The sequence below is a fragment of the Oncorhynchus mykiss genome, chromosome 3 (assembly GCF_013265735.2).
Source record: "Oncorhynchus mykiss isolate Arlee chromosome 3, USDA_OmykA_1.1, whole genome shotgun sequence".
Taxonomy (NCBI): domain Eukaryota; kingdom Metazoa; phylum Chordata; class Actinopteri; order Salmoniformes; family Salmonidae; genus Oncorhynchus; species Oncorhynchus mykiss.
The window spans coordinates 60,620,290-60,634,290 of record NC_048567.1 but is presented as its reverse complement, the minus strand read 5'-3'; the positions used below and the strand labels follow the sequence as shown (position 1 = coordinate 60,634,290).

Below are 14,001 nucleotides of genomic sequence, written 5' to 3'. Positions count from 1 at the left end.
ATATCTGCCAAGTGTGAGTTGTGCTGTGTGTGGTTTATTGTGTATTTATTATCTTATTGCATGCCACAACTGAAATTTCTTCCAGGAAAAAGTTATTTTATTCCATTCACTTTGAGCTAGCAATAACAGCCTATTTTACACTTTCACTGTGCGTTATAATGCAACATATTGTTATTTTTGTAACACCTACACTAAAGGGGTTTGAGTTTATAAATAGTTTATAACTATGTAATAAACAGTTATTACACAATGTTTGTGTGATTATATTTTGGTTGTTGTCGAATATTGGCATTATTGCTATTATTGGCAGTATCCTTACCTAACCATTTTACTAAACGGTATATTTGACTATGTACACAGGGCAGGGCAGACAGCAGCTGATCTTTCGCATGACACTCAGGTGAGTTGAGGTTGGGAAAAGAAAAGGGTTAAAGTGCGCATGCGAGTTTCTGCCTGTCTGCTACATTGCTAACAAGGAAAAACTCAGGAAGAGATGATGGCAGACTCGGGACCCGAGGAAATAGCGGTGATCGGGAACACAGACCTCACATCGGCAGAACTAGAGAACAACATTAAAAACACGGTATAGCTTCAAACCTATTCTTATTGTAAACAAAAAAAAAAGTGAGGAATTTGGATTTTGATACTTATTGAGCCTGTTGAATGAATTGGGTTTTCTAGCTACAGACAGTAGTACTGCAGGCCTTATCAATCCACGGAGTTTCGCGAGAGAGCCCTACTGTCACCAAGTCAACAGCAGCTAGCAGGCTGTGCAGGAAAAGACAGCTAAAAGTTAAATCATTGTAATGTCAACGCAGAGGAAAGTTAGCTAGATTGTTCTTCTTAACATGGTTTGCTTGATCATTTTACCAGGAGCTAGCTTGCTAGCACAAAACTTTGTTCTGATACAAAGTTAAAGGACTTCGCTAACGATACAGTACTTATTTTAATCTGGGATCAGCTTTAGCTACCAATATTGATGCCCCATATTGCATGTAAACAACATCAAATTATACTTCATTATGGTATTGTTACCATGTTATGACTGAAATATCCTCTTCTAGATGGTCGAGATTGAGAAATGGACTAGTCTTCTAAGAAAGATGGAGATCAGCGTTGGAGAGGCAGAGAAAAGGACTGGGAAGAATACAGTCAACATGCAGGAGATATACACTGTTTACCTAATTGAGACACGGTAAATATGTCTCATCAGCTCTGAATCATCTGTGTGAATGATGATTGTTATAGCCTACATCTTCCAGCGCAACTATTTTGTGACACCACCATGAACAGCTTCTTCCACAATCACACCTACACCTCCTTGCACCTGCACATAATTACACACATCCCAGTTATTACAGGGGGTCTGACCTTAACTATAATGATTCTAACATCTGACTGTTTTAGGAAAGTGACTTGGGTACACTCACTTTATTGTGAACATGTGATCTAAAGGTTTTGTTTGTCACAAACTGCACACCACACCAGCTTTCTTACTTACTTTTAGCTAGCTATACTATTAACTGGTTTCATGTCCGGTTACTCTCTTTCAGCCACAGAGAGTAGTATTTTTTTGTTGGCCAAGTCTTTAAAAATAACCATATGTTTTTATTCTGCTTGGAGCAGGGCATGCTATTCCTCATGCACACACATGCCCGCGTGCACACACACACTGGGCCTTTGTTCACCAGTTGGCCATTGAGAGGGGAGTGTGGTGTAACCGGGCCCTCAGTGCAGTTAGACTGGAGAATGCCCCCGAGCCACTGATGGAGTCCTCCTCTCCTTTGCCTTCTCTCCTTCCTCTTCCTGCTTCTCTGCTCATCTCTTTCTTTCTTGTTATCCTCTCCTCTCTCTGCTTTGTGGTCCCAGTTTGGATTATTAGTGGAGACAGACCATTATGGGTTCTCATTTCCTCCCTAGAATATTTGCTGCTGGATCCACGTCATATTTATAAAGTCTCTCTCTATCTTCTATCTTTCTCTGCCGTTCTCTCTGTCAGTAGTCTTTCGCTCTCCTCTTGCTTTATATATACAGTCAAAGGTTTGGACACACCAACTCATTGCAAGGTTTTTCTGGTAGTAGTCACCTGGAATGGATTTCAATTAACAGGTGTGCCTTGTTAAAAGTTCATTTGTGGAATTTCTTTCCTTCTTAATGCATTTAAGCCAAGCAGTTGTGTTGTGACAAGGTTGGGGTGGTATACAGAAGATAGCCCATATTTGGTAAAATACCAAGTCCATATTATGGCAAGAACAGCTCAAATAAGCAAAGACAAATGACAGTCCATCATTACTTTAAGGCATGAAGGTCAGTCAATCTGAAAATGTCAAGAACTTTGAATGTTTCTTCAAGTGCAGTCGCAAAAACCATCAAGCGATATGACGAAACTGGCTCTTATGAGGACCGCCACAGGAAAGGAAGATCCAGAGTTACCTTTGCTGCAGAGGATAAGTTCATTAGTTATCAGTCTCAGAAATTCAAGACCAAATGAATAAATTCACAGAGTTCAAGTAACAGACACATCTCAACATCCACTGTTTAGAGGAGACTGCATGAATCAGGCCTTCATTGTCAAATTGCTGCAAAGAAACCACTACTAAAGGACACCAATAATAAGAAGAGACTTGCTTGGGCCAAGAAACACGAGCAATGGACATTAGACCGGTGGAAATCTGTTCTTTGGTCTGATGGTACCAACCGCCGTATCTTTCTGAGATGCAGAGTAGGTGAACGGATGACCTCCGCATGTGTGGTTCACACCTGGAAGAAGAGGTGTGATGGTGTTGGGGTGCTTTGCTGGTGACACTGTCTGTGATTTATTTGGAATTCAAGGCACACTTGACCAGCATGGCTACCACAACAACTCTCCATCCCACCTGGTTTGTGCTTAGTGGGACTATCATTTGTTTTTCAACCGGACAATGACCCAACACACCTCCAGGCCGTGTAAGGGCTATTTGACCGAGAAGGGGAGTGATGGAGTGCTGCATCCGTTGACCTGGCCTCCACAATCACCCGATCTCAACCCAATTGAGATGGTTTGGGATGAGTTGGACCGCAGAGTGAATGAAAAGCAGCCAACAAGTGCTCAGCAAATGTGGGAACTCTTTCAAGATTGTTGGAAAGCATTCCAGGTGAAGCTGGTTGAGAGAATGCCAAGAGTGTGCAAAGCTATCATCAAGGCAAAGGGTGGCCACTTTGAAGAATCTCAAATATTAAATATATTTGGATTTGTTAATTTTCTTTGGTTACTATATGATTCCATATGTGGTATTTCATAATGTTGATGTCTTCACTATTATTCTACAATGTAGAAAATAGTCAAAAATAAAGAAAAACCCTTGAAGCCCTTGAGACCCTTGAGGTGTGTCCAAACTGGTACTGTAAGTTTTAGCATTGGAGTTCATAGAATTGTGGATAGTACTGTACTTGGTCCCTTTAAAAGATGTATCAAATATTTACTTGGTACTCTTATTTAAGTGCAGTTGTATGACTTCAGTCCTTTCCTTTCTTCTGACAGGCCGGTTGATGCTGTGACAGAAGGTATAATCCCAGCCCCAGACTCCTTATGGAGGAGATACAGCGAGTTTGAGCTACTCAGAAACTACTTGTTGGTCACCTATCCCTTTGTCGTTGTTGCCCCGTTACCCGAGAAGAGGGTATGTGAGAACAAGGAGGATGCCTTGGAATAAATTAGTGCAATATAGTTTAGGAGGTGATATTTGTAGCATGATGTACTTAACTACAGTACCCATAATGCTCTGTACTGCATCCAGTTTTAACTTAGTAAAGACAATGGTGTTCTATCTCCTTATCAACATAATAGTAATTCTTTGTCTGTTTCTCACAGGCAGAGATTGTGTGGCACAAGCTGTCAGCGGACAACATGGACCCAGACTTTGTGGAGAGAAGGAGGGTTGGACTGGAGAACTTCCTGCTCCGATTAGCCTGCCACCCAGTTCTCTGCAACGACAAGATCTTCTACATCTTCCTCACTGAGGTTAGTTAGCTTCTTTGTAGCCAAGCTGCTATACACCATAACTGGGTGAATCCAGCGTGATTCCAATCTGTTTGTGCTGTCTTGCCAACTCCCTTGTTATGTGTGACAAGGACCATAGTGATCCAACAATCGTTAGCAAAACCTACATTCCTCCCTCTCAAGACTACAACAGTACCAGTAGCTAGTCAAATGTGCTGTTCATAGGTTTTGACAGGATATACCCTTGACAGAAAAGAGATATCACAGACAAGGACCATTTCCTTACTCAGTTTCTTTGTAGCACTGAGAAGTGTTGTGGAAATAATGTCTTGTGAAGTAGGCCTACAGCTTAACTCTTCACTGACAAGAGTTGTGTGAGTGTTGCTGTAGTTGAAAGGATCACCTTTGCCCTTTTGAGTTGATAGTGTGACAGTGTACCCCCAGTGCCCCCATGCATCAGGCTCTCCTATCTCTGATGGTCTTTGTCAAAGTCACACGGCATCCTCTCTCTGTCCCACAGGAAAAAGGATGGAAGGAAATGGTGTACGAGACAGGATTTCAAGCAAAGGTTCTCCATCAGCACTTAATGATCTCATCATGGTTGTGTTGTCATGTCAACTCTCTTAGATAAGATGTACCTTACTCAATCCTCATGTGACTTTGCAAACTACAGCAGTGCAATAAAGTAGAAGTTTGTAAAGTTTGTAATCTGTGTAAGAAAATGCAAATAGTGCATATGTATATTTAGGACTTCTTAGGACTTCTTTTAAACAACTCTTAATTGTAATATTTATTTTGATATGTTTTCGGTCTCAAAGGTAAAGTGTTGTCTAAAATGATGCAGGTCCTCAATAACAACCTCTGATCTAACAAAACTGTGGGGGAATGAATGTGTTTGTAATTTATTGGTCTGTTTTTTTACAGGCTGATTCCAGGTTGAAAGCTATGAATGCAGCATTCAGGGTGAAGAATCCAGACAAGTAGGCCATATAAAATATCTGTCCCAAATAGCACCCTAACCCTACTGTATATAGTGCACTGGACTCTGGTCAAAAGTAGTACACTTTTGGGGCAGATTCACTGTTTTCTTGTCACTGTTTTCTTTTGTGTGAAGCCAACCATACACTTCCATCTTCATGTGTTGTAACTTAATTTAATGTGTCTGTCTCTACTATTCATCCCTTTGCTCTGTATTTGATGTACTTCCATACTTGGTTCTGGGACTGTGTGGGAAGTAGAGTTGGATCAGGTCAATGTAAGTTCGAACATTGACTCTTGTCTTGTTTATCTGTCTTGCTGGAAAGAAAGTGTTGATTTAAGTAGTGATTGGGTGAATTCTTGCTCTTCTCTGGCCCTGGCGTCTGCAGACGGTTTACAGAGCTGAAACACTACAGCGACGAGCTACAGACTGTAGTCTCCCAGCTGCTGAGAGTACGGGCAGTGAGTACAGGGAGCTGTCAGCATATTCACACATCTTACTGACTAGACTGACTACCAGACCTGAGTCAAATACTATTTGAAATCTTTCAAATACTTTGAGTGTTTGGCCTAGCCTGACAGTTTTGGAACTATTATATGGTTCCATTGAGCCAGGCAAGCTAAATCAAGCAAAGATAGAGTATTTGAAATGATTTCAAATCATATTTGAACCCAGGTTTGTTAACTATACTCCCATACTGTCAGCTGTAACATGCATTTTACTGACTAGACTAGACATACAGTGAGTAGGGCACCATTTCATACACACCTGAGCTGGCTTGGAAGTTGACATACATTAGAAGGATAAAACACACAGCTGGTCTTGTCTGATAAAAGTGGATTTGCTGCAGCTGTAACACACAGCTTCATGACTAGACTAGGACTAGACATACAGCTGGCTGTAACACACAGGCTGGCCACACTCAGCATATTCACACTTACTAGACTGACAACACTAGCACACTGACAGCTGTAACAAACAACTTAGGTTGCATCCCAATATGACACCCTATTCCCTACACAGTACAGAAATTCACAGAACATAGAACATAAAAATAGAAGCAGCGGAATCAAAGAAACTGTGCAAAATCTTTCTCCAGAGGGTAGCAGATCGACTGTATGGGGTGTACAAAGTGCATGGAAACTATGGACGAGTCTTCAGGTAAGACAAGTGCTCTGTTTGGAAGAAAGGGTGAAGTGTATTGCTGCTGCACTATGAACAATGTAATGACTTGTGTCAAATATATATTTGTTTCATGTGAAATATCTGCTCTGTGCTTGTTGGACAGTGAGTGGAGTGCCATAGAGAAAGAGATGGGAGATGGACTACAAAGTGCTGGTCATCACATGGATGCGTAAGTGTTTGTTTTTTAATGACATGTAACCACACAATAATCTCCCATATAAATCCAGAACAACTTTATTGTATTACAAGTATTTTCCTCCTCTCCTATCCCCTGGACATAAATTTTTTTTTAACCTTTATTTAACTGGAGTTAAGGCAGTTAAGATCAAATTCTTATTTACAATGTCAACCTACCGAGGAACAGTGGGTTAACTGCCTTGTTCAGGGGCAGAACGACAGATTTTTACCTTGTCAGCTCGGGGATTTGATCCAGCAACGTTTCGGTTACTGGTCCAACGCTCTAACCAGTAGGCTACCTGCCGCCCCAACATCAGTTTCTCTCCCTGTCAGCAGATGCATCTGAAATGGCACCCGACTCTCTATGTACCTTGGTCAAAGGTAGTTCACTATATGGTGAATAGGGCGCCATTTCATACGCAAGCCAGTCTCTCTCGTTAGCCTCTGAGACCTCATACAGGCTCATTGAAGGAGCTGATATAGTGATGTGTTGCACAACCCCCCTTCACCCCAGCAATGCTCTACATAGTACATGGTTTCCCCTAGTTAAGCTATACAACACATTTGGCGTGTTTGATTTGAAAGCAGTTCAGGTTTCAAGCACAAGGTCTGGTGTAGCAGGTAGTCGACCATGGGGAATGGGGAGACTTGTGTTGTGAAGGTTCTGGGTTGCAGCTGAGAACTGGCTGGCACCTAGCCAGAGGCTTTTCATTTCAACTTGGGTACTGTGTATAGTTCTCTTTAAGTATCACAAGTGTTCTTGGCCCTGTCCTTGAACACACACACACACACACCTTGGTGTGGTAACATGATTAGCCCTTACCCTGTCACTGATGGGTTCCAGATTGCAAGGCTCAACTCTAGAGGTCAGGGGTCACAGCGCTGGGACAGCTGAGGCGTACCAAGGAAAGGCAGCATTTCTGTCAACGGTTGATTCCCAAATGGCACCCTATTCTCTATTTAGTGCATTACTTTTGACCAGGGCCTATAGGGCTCTGGTCAAAGGTAGTGCACTTAATAAGGAATAGGGTGCCACTTGGGACATATACAACCTAGCTTTTAAGCCTCTGGTAATGGTCATAGTGAAGACAGATCATATTTCTCAGCCAGTCTCACCCATTGTCAGGTGTCTGTCAGAGCTATAAAACTGTGATATTTGAGTCTCACTTCTGAGAGGGTGTAATGAAATATAGCCGATGTATTCTTGTAGATTCCTCTTCCTCTTTGCTGCAGGTAGGGCTGGGCGGTATACCGTATTTAATTAAGCAATAAGGCATGAGTCTTTGTAGTATATGGCCAATATGCACAACACAAAGCGTAGTGCTTGGACACAGCCCTTAGCCGTGGTATATTGGCCATATACCACAAAGCCCGGAGGTGCCTTATTACTATTATAAACTGGTCACCAACGTAATTAGAGCAGTAAAAATAAATGTTGTGTCATACCTGTGGTATATGGTCTGATATATCATGTCTGTCAGCCAATCAGCATTCAGGGTTTTAACCACCCAGATTATATATTATATTATAATTTACTATATTCACCGGTATTGATGCACAGACCAGATTGGGTTTTTACTTTACCTTCTGTAAAGATATTTCAATGTTTGATTTGTTAAATGTGATACACAATTTTGGCATGTGTAATGTCCGTTTTTAGAGTTTACTCTATTTTCTACTTGAGTCGTCTTTCTCCCTCACCTCCTATTGCATGCACTGAATAAGAACGGCTGCATGCCCCTTCCCACACCAAGCCCTGCCCCCATCACTCAAGGAGAGAGCAGATGCTCGACTACGGAGTCACAAGTACTTTCTTGCTGTTCACTTTGCAGTCTATACATGGTCAGATGGATGCAACATTATGTTGGTGACATGCTGCTTTCCACAAGCGTTTTATAATTACACTATTAGTTTGTATCTTACTGTCTGCAAACTATTGTCTGCAAGTTTGTCTTTTCTTAGCAAGTTAATCGCTAGTTATATGGCTAGCTTTCTAGACGATACCAACCCTACCATTACGGTGAGATATGGGCTGGAAAACGTACCTCAATGCAGCGGTGGGATATGCCACTCTACTCCAAATGTAACTTTTAACCACACTGATATATTGAGAAGATTGAAGTACTGCTAGATTTCCCAGAAAACGGCCCTATTCGTCATCATGCTAGCTAGCAGTAGCCACCGCAGCCATTTTGGAATGACAGTGTCAGCCAATCTGCTCCTTTGTTGTTCAACGTGACGTCCCATTCCATAATGGCTGTATGGCTACTGCTATCTAGCATGAGGAAGAAAAGGGCAGTTTTTTCTGGTAGAACTAGCAGTATTTGAATCTTCTTGTGTAGTAAGGTCAAATTTGGAGTAGAGTGGCATATCCCATCCCTGCATTGAGGTATGTTTACTGACCCATATCTCGCGCCGATTCCATGGTGTCATACTGTAACCATGATTTTGTTCCGACCCCAGTGCAGCTCAGTGGAAACAAGCGTAACAGTAGGGTCGGTATCTTCTGGCAATCTGGCTAGCTAGCTTGATAAATGTTCTAAGAGTCAGAGCAAACATAGTTATCTAATACAGTCTGGTGCCAGTGCTGGTGTAGGCCTAGAAAAGCATGTTTGTGCAACGGTATCTTCTAAATCAGAGAGGAATAGACAGGTTGGTTGTTCAGCAAGGGGCAAAATAAACGGGGTTGGCTTAGATTGTTGACAACATGTAAACTATATTTCGTGTCTAATGTTTATTGAAAACATAGATACCTTTGCACCAGGAAAATACATGTCTGTCAAATACATTATTACAGTTGTTGGTTGGTAGATACCTAGTGAATTGTTTTTTGCCATATTAGCATAGACATGACAGTCAAAACACCTCAAAACAAGCCATGGTATCAATAATAAGATGAAACAAGCCACTTACGATTCCCCCATGGCAGTTTCTTGTGATTGTTGCTAGCCATCTGTCCACCCAGAATCACAACACACAGACTTCTGCCTCATTGAATCGTGTGCATAGTTTGTGACGGTTCGTTAATCCATCTAGAGGCAAAGCATGAATATGTTAGCTAGCTACATAAGGTAGGAAAACATGTCATGTAACATCTAATTAGGGTCATCTGAAAACACTGATCAACACTTTGGTTCCCCTGTCAATAATTTATCCCTGGCTTATTCATTTTTTTGTCACGTCAAACAACAATGTTTTCAAGGTGCTGCCCACTATATTTAATCATTCTATTCAATAATCATTCTATTTCCATGATTCCAACAGTTAACCAAGTAGTTAGGCGTAGATGTTTTGCCCATGTCATGCAGCCCTGCATGGCACAGTGTGGAAATAAAAACAAAAGTGCAGGAAATTGATGAAAATATTGTTATAATAACCATCATATCAAAGTAAATTTGGAGTCACGCAATTTGTTGTTGTTCTCCCTCTATGAATTGGAAAAGCATGCAGTTTATTAGGCTACAGATTAAATAACTTATGATGAACTTCAGAGTGGTGAAAGTGCACGGTGATGAGCTTGATGCTCCTTTCCAATAACTATCGATGGTCTTATTCTGGTGACATGATGACCGATGCTTAGCTGCCATTTGACAAACAAAAATGATCTCACTCATCTATAATAATGTTATCATTTAGGTAGCCTACTCACACTGTATCTAGGAGCTGTTGGCAAGAGTGCACGTGCCAAGACCAGAGTGGGCATATTTGCTATACAGTGCCTTCGGAAAGTATTCAGACCCCTTGGCTTTTTCCACATTTTGTTACATTACAGCCTTATTCTAAAATACATAAAAATACATTCCTCAAACTACACACAATACCCCATAATGACAAAGTGAAAACAGGTTTTTAGAAATTTTTGTAAATGTATAAAAAAACAGAAATACCTTATTTAAGTATTCAGACCCTTTGCTACGAAACTTGAAATTGAGTTCAGGTGCATCCTGTTTCCATTGATCATCCTTGAGATGTTTCTACAACTTCATTGGAGTCCACCTGTGGTAAATTACATTGATTGGACATGATTTGGAAAGGCACACACCTGTGTATATAAGGTCCCACAGTTGACAGTGCATGTCAGAGCAAAAACCAAGCCATGAGTTCGAAGGAATTGTCCGTAGAGCTCAGAGACAGGATTGTGTCAAGGCACAGATCTGGTGAAGGGTACCAAAACATTTCTGCAGCATTGAAGGTCCCCAAGAACACAGTGGCCTCCACCATTCTTAAATGGAGGACGTTTGTAACCACCAAGACTCTTCCTAGAACTGGCCACCTGGCCAAACTGAGCAATCGGGGGAGAAGGGCCTTGGTCAGGGAGTTTACCAAGAACCCGATGGTCACTCTGACAGAGCACTAGAGTTCTTCTGTGGCGATGGGAGAACCTTCCATCATTGCAGCACTCCACCAATCAGGCCTTTGTGGTAGAGTGGCCAGACGGAAGGCACTCCTCAGTAAACGGCACATGACAGCCCGCTTGGAGTTTGCCAAAAGGCACCTAAAGGACTCAGACCATGAGAAAAAAGATTCTGGTCTGATGAAACCAAGATTTAACTCTTTGGATTGAATTCCAAGCGTCACATCTGGAGGAAACCTGCCATCATCCCCATAGTGAAGCATGGTGGTGGCAGCATCATGCTGTGGGGATGTTTTTCAGCGGCAGGGACTGGGAGAGGATCGAGGCAAAGTACAGAGAGATCCTTGATGAAAACCTGCTCCAGAGCGCTCAGGACCACAGACTGCGGTGAAGGTTCACCTTCCAACAGGACATTGACATTAAGCACACAGTCAAGACAACGCAGGAGTGGCTTCGGGACAAGTCTCTGAATGTCCTTGAGTGGCCCAGCCAGAACCCCAATCGAACTTCTCTGGAGAGACCTGAAAATAGCTGTGCAGCAACAATCCAACCTGTCAGAGCTTGGCATTATTGGTTATTAACTTGGCATTATGGGGAATTGTGTGTAGATTGATAAAACATTTTTTTGATCCATTTTAGAATAAGGCTGTAACAAAATATGGGAAAAGTCAAGGGGTCTGAATACTTTCCGAATGCACTTTATAATGCATCATTTGTTGTGAGAAAACCATCAGTATTGAAAATGCGATAGAAACCCATTTAACTTGTATTTTTATTCGGTACAGAATTTAACTGCAAAAGTTTTTATGTGCACTGCATCATCACACACAGCCTTTTATCCACAACAAGTCAATTTGATGGAAACGTATGCTGATTATTTTTTTACTTTTCACATGAAAATTGGTTGCCAATTGGATGGAAACCTAGCTACTGACTGGAATGGATGTATTTTGGGTGTCCTTGCTGCATGGTATTCATGATTCCTTGTCCATCTGTACAGGGTGTGATGGATTAAAGGAAATGTATTCATACTCCCATCTCTTGCCTGCAGGTATGATGCTTCTGTGCTTCAGTCTTACTTTAGTGAGCTGATGTAGTTTCCCCATCCTTCTGTTTAATGGTGTGATCAAGTAAAGAAAATGTATCCATATGGACTCCCCTCTTGTCTACAGGTATGCTGCTTCTGTAGATGATATTCTGGAGGAAGAGGAGCACTATGCTGATCAGCTGAAGGAGTACCTATTCTATACTGAGGCACTAAGGTACAGTACACCTACTGAACACCAGGACTGCTGCTGTAGGCCAAGTAAATATCACCTTATAAACCCTATTGTCAACCAAGATACAGAAAGATCATTATGCCAAATCACTAGTCATTGTGTTCTGGGTTGTGCTTGTTATGGAGGTAGCTTCACATCCTCACGTCAACTTGCCAAAGACCTGTGTGGACCACTGTTGACCTTTGCCAATGGCATACTGAATTCCAACTCACTGAGCCCCCTCATTGAATCTATTGAACAGCCCTCATGACACTGTATGGTGCAGAATGATCATACATCTACATAGTACAGTAGCAACCATGATGAGCAGCTAGGCATCAGTACATCCAGTAGCAACCATGATGATCAGCAAAGGCCTCTGTTTCTGCAGGGCAGTGTGCAGGAAGCATGAGTTGACACAGTTTGAGCTGGAGATGGCTGCACAGGACTTAGCCTCTAAGAAACAGCAGAAGGAGGAGCTGGTCACAGGGGTGAGTCATCACACAAGGTTGAAGCCATCTCCACAGCTAGGAAGAACCAGGTTGCATGCCAAATGGCTCCCCATGCCAAATGGCTCCCTATATAGTGCACTACTTTCAATGAGGGCCTGTATGGCCCTGAACTGCACTGTTGATTAAGGGCTTGTAAGTAAGTATTTCACAGTAAAGTCTACACTTGTTGTATTCGGCGCATGTGGCAAATAAAGTTTGATTTGATTTAGGGGCATAGGGTGCCATTTTGGACATAGCCTCAGTTTCTAAAGAGACACATGGAGCTCCTCAGCAAATAATGAGGCAATAGATAGCAAGCACATAAATAAAATACATTTAGTCAAAAGTTGCTGTGAAGCTTATCCAAACCTTAAAGAATGACCAGATGGAATGTTGAGCTTTCCTTCCCTGTGTTCAGACTGTGCGGACGTTCTCACTGAAGGGGATGACCAGTAAGCTGTTTGGCCAGGAGACTGCAGAGCAGAGGGAGGCTAAGTTACAAGTGTTAGAACAGCAGATAGAGGAGGGAGAGGAGGCTGTGAAAGAGAAGAACACCGAGAGCGAGTGAGAAACCAACATAATTTTTCTGTCTCTAACCCTCTGTCTCTCTCGCTCTCTCTATGCCTCCTTTGATTGTCCACCATGTTATAATTGAATCACTTTATTTGCTGCTTTAATCAGCTGCTTTGGAGGTTGACCAGCTGACCATTTTTGTTTTTAATTTTAAGGATCTGAGAAGGTTATAAAGCCAGTCTTTCTCTCTCCGCAGTGAGTTTGTGAAGACTGCCTGGATAGACATTGAGCACTTTAAAGACCAAAAGGACCGGGACCTGAAGGAGGCCCTGATTAGCTATGCAATCATGCAGATCAGCAGGTGTAAAAAGGTGACACGTCCCCGGAAACGTATGTTTACATTGCCAAAGCAAGTGAAATGGATAATAAACAAAAGTGAAACATTCTCTCTCTCTCTCGCTCTCTCTCTCTCTCTCTCTCTCTCTCTCTCCCCCCTCTGTCTTCCCCCTCTGTCTTCCCCCTCTGTCTTCCCCCTCTCTCTCTCTCTCTCTCTCTCTCTCTCTCAGGGAATACAAGTGTGGACCAACGCAAAGGAGTGTTTCAACAAGATGTGATCTTCAGGGCCGAAACAGGCCCTCCAAACAAACAGCAAAACAGAACATGCTTCTTTTCAGGGGACTCCTCCTGGGGATGCATCCCAAATTGCACTCTATTCCCTAAATAGTGTGCTACTTTTGACCAGAGCCCTGTGGGGTCTGTTCACTATATAGGGAACAGGGTGCTTTTTGGGACAGATTCCTGGACACAGTCCCTATGATCCTTATGGCAACATTGATCCTGTACGCTCAAGAACAAATAAATAAGAATTATTTTTCTATATCTTTATCATGTCCGATTGCTAGCTGCCTTGATTTGATCGACTTGCAATTGCAGTTATTTCTCAGTGACTGTCTGACAAATGTGTTTTTTCATACAAATGTATTTTCGCCTAAATGCTGATTTAAGGTTATTCACCAAGCACTTATATTAATTTGTTTATAGAGATGCCAAGAAATGTGGACTGA

At 42.1% G+C, this 14,001-nt stretch overlaps 1 protein-coding gene across 2 annotated transcripts; it reads left to right on the top strand.

The window, feature by feature from the left end:
• Nucleotides 1–406: 406 nt before the first annotated feature.
• snx4 (sorting nexin 4) lies at nt 407–13,805 on the top strand. 2 transcript variants are annotated; one of them, XM_021597526.2, is made up of 14 exons: nt 416–583; nt 1,065–1,195; nt 3,521–3,659; nt 3,851–4,000; nt 4,500–4,547; nt 4,904–4,959; nt 5,347–5,419; nt 6,058–6,119; nt 6,247–6,312; nt 11,847–11,936; nt 12,325–12,424; nt 12,843–12,988; nt 13,194–13,308; nt 13,504–13,805. In XM_021597526.2, exons 1-14 carry the CDS (start codon nt 494–496, stop codon nt 13,549–13,551), a joined length of 1,314 nt encoding a protein of 437 aa, XP_021453201.2. In that variant the 5' UTR covers nt 416–493; the 3' UTR covers nt 13,552–13,805. The 2 variants fall into 2 exon arrangements, with proteins under 2 accessions (XP_036830711.1, XP_021453201.2); XM_036974816.1 differs by lacking the exons at nt 12,325–12,424; nt 12,843–12,988 and having other exon boundaries at nt 407–583.
• Nucleotides 13,806–14,001: the final 196 nt, after the last annotated feature.

Bases quoted from the DNA above. Each gene is read 5' to 3' on its own strand.
- snx4 (XM_021597526.2), top strand. From the start codon at position 494: ATGATGGCAGACTCGGGACCCGAGGAAATAGCGGTGATCGGGAACACA. The intron at 5,420-6,057 runs GTGAGTACAGGG...ATCTTTCTCCAG, and splicing joins AGCTGCTGAGAGTACGGGCA to AGGGTAGCAGATCGACTGTA. The intron at 6,313-11,846 runs GTAAGTGTTTGT...TCTTGTCTACAG, and splicing joins GCTGGTCATCACATGGATGC to GTATGCTGCTTCTGTAGATG.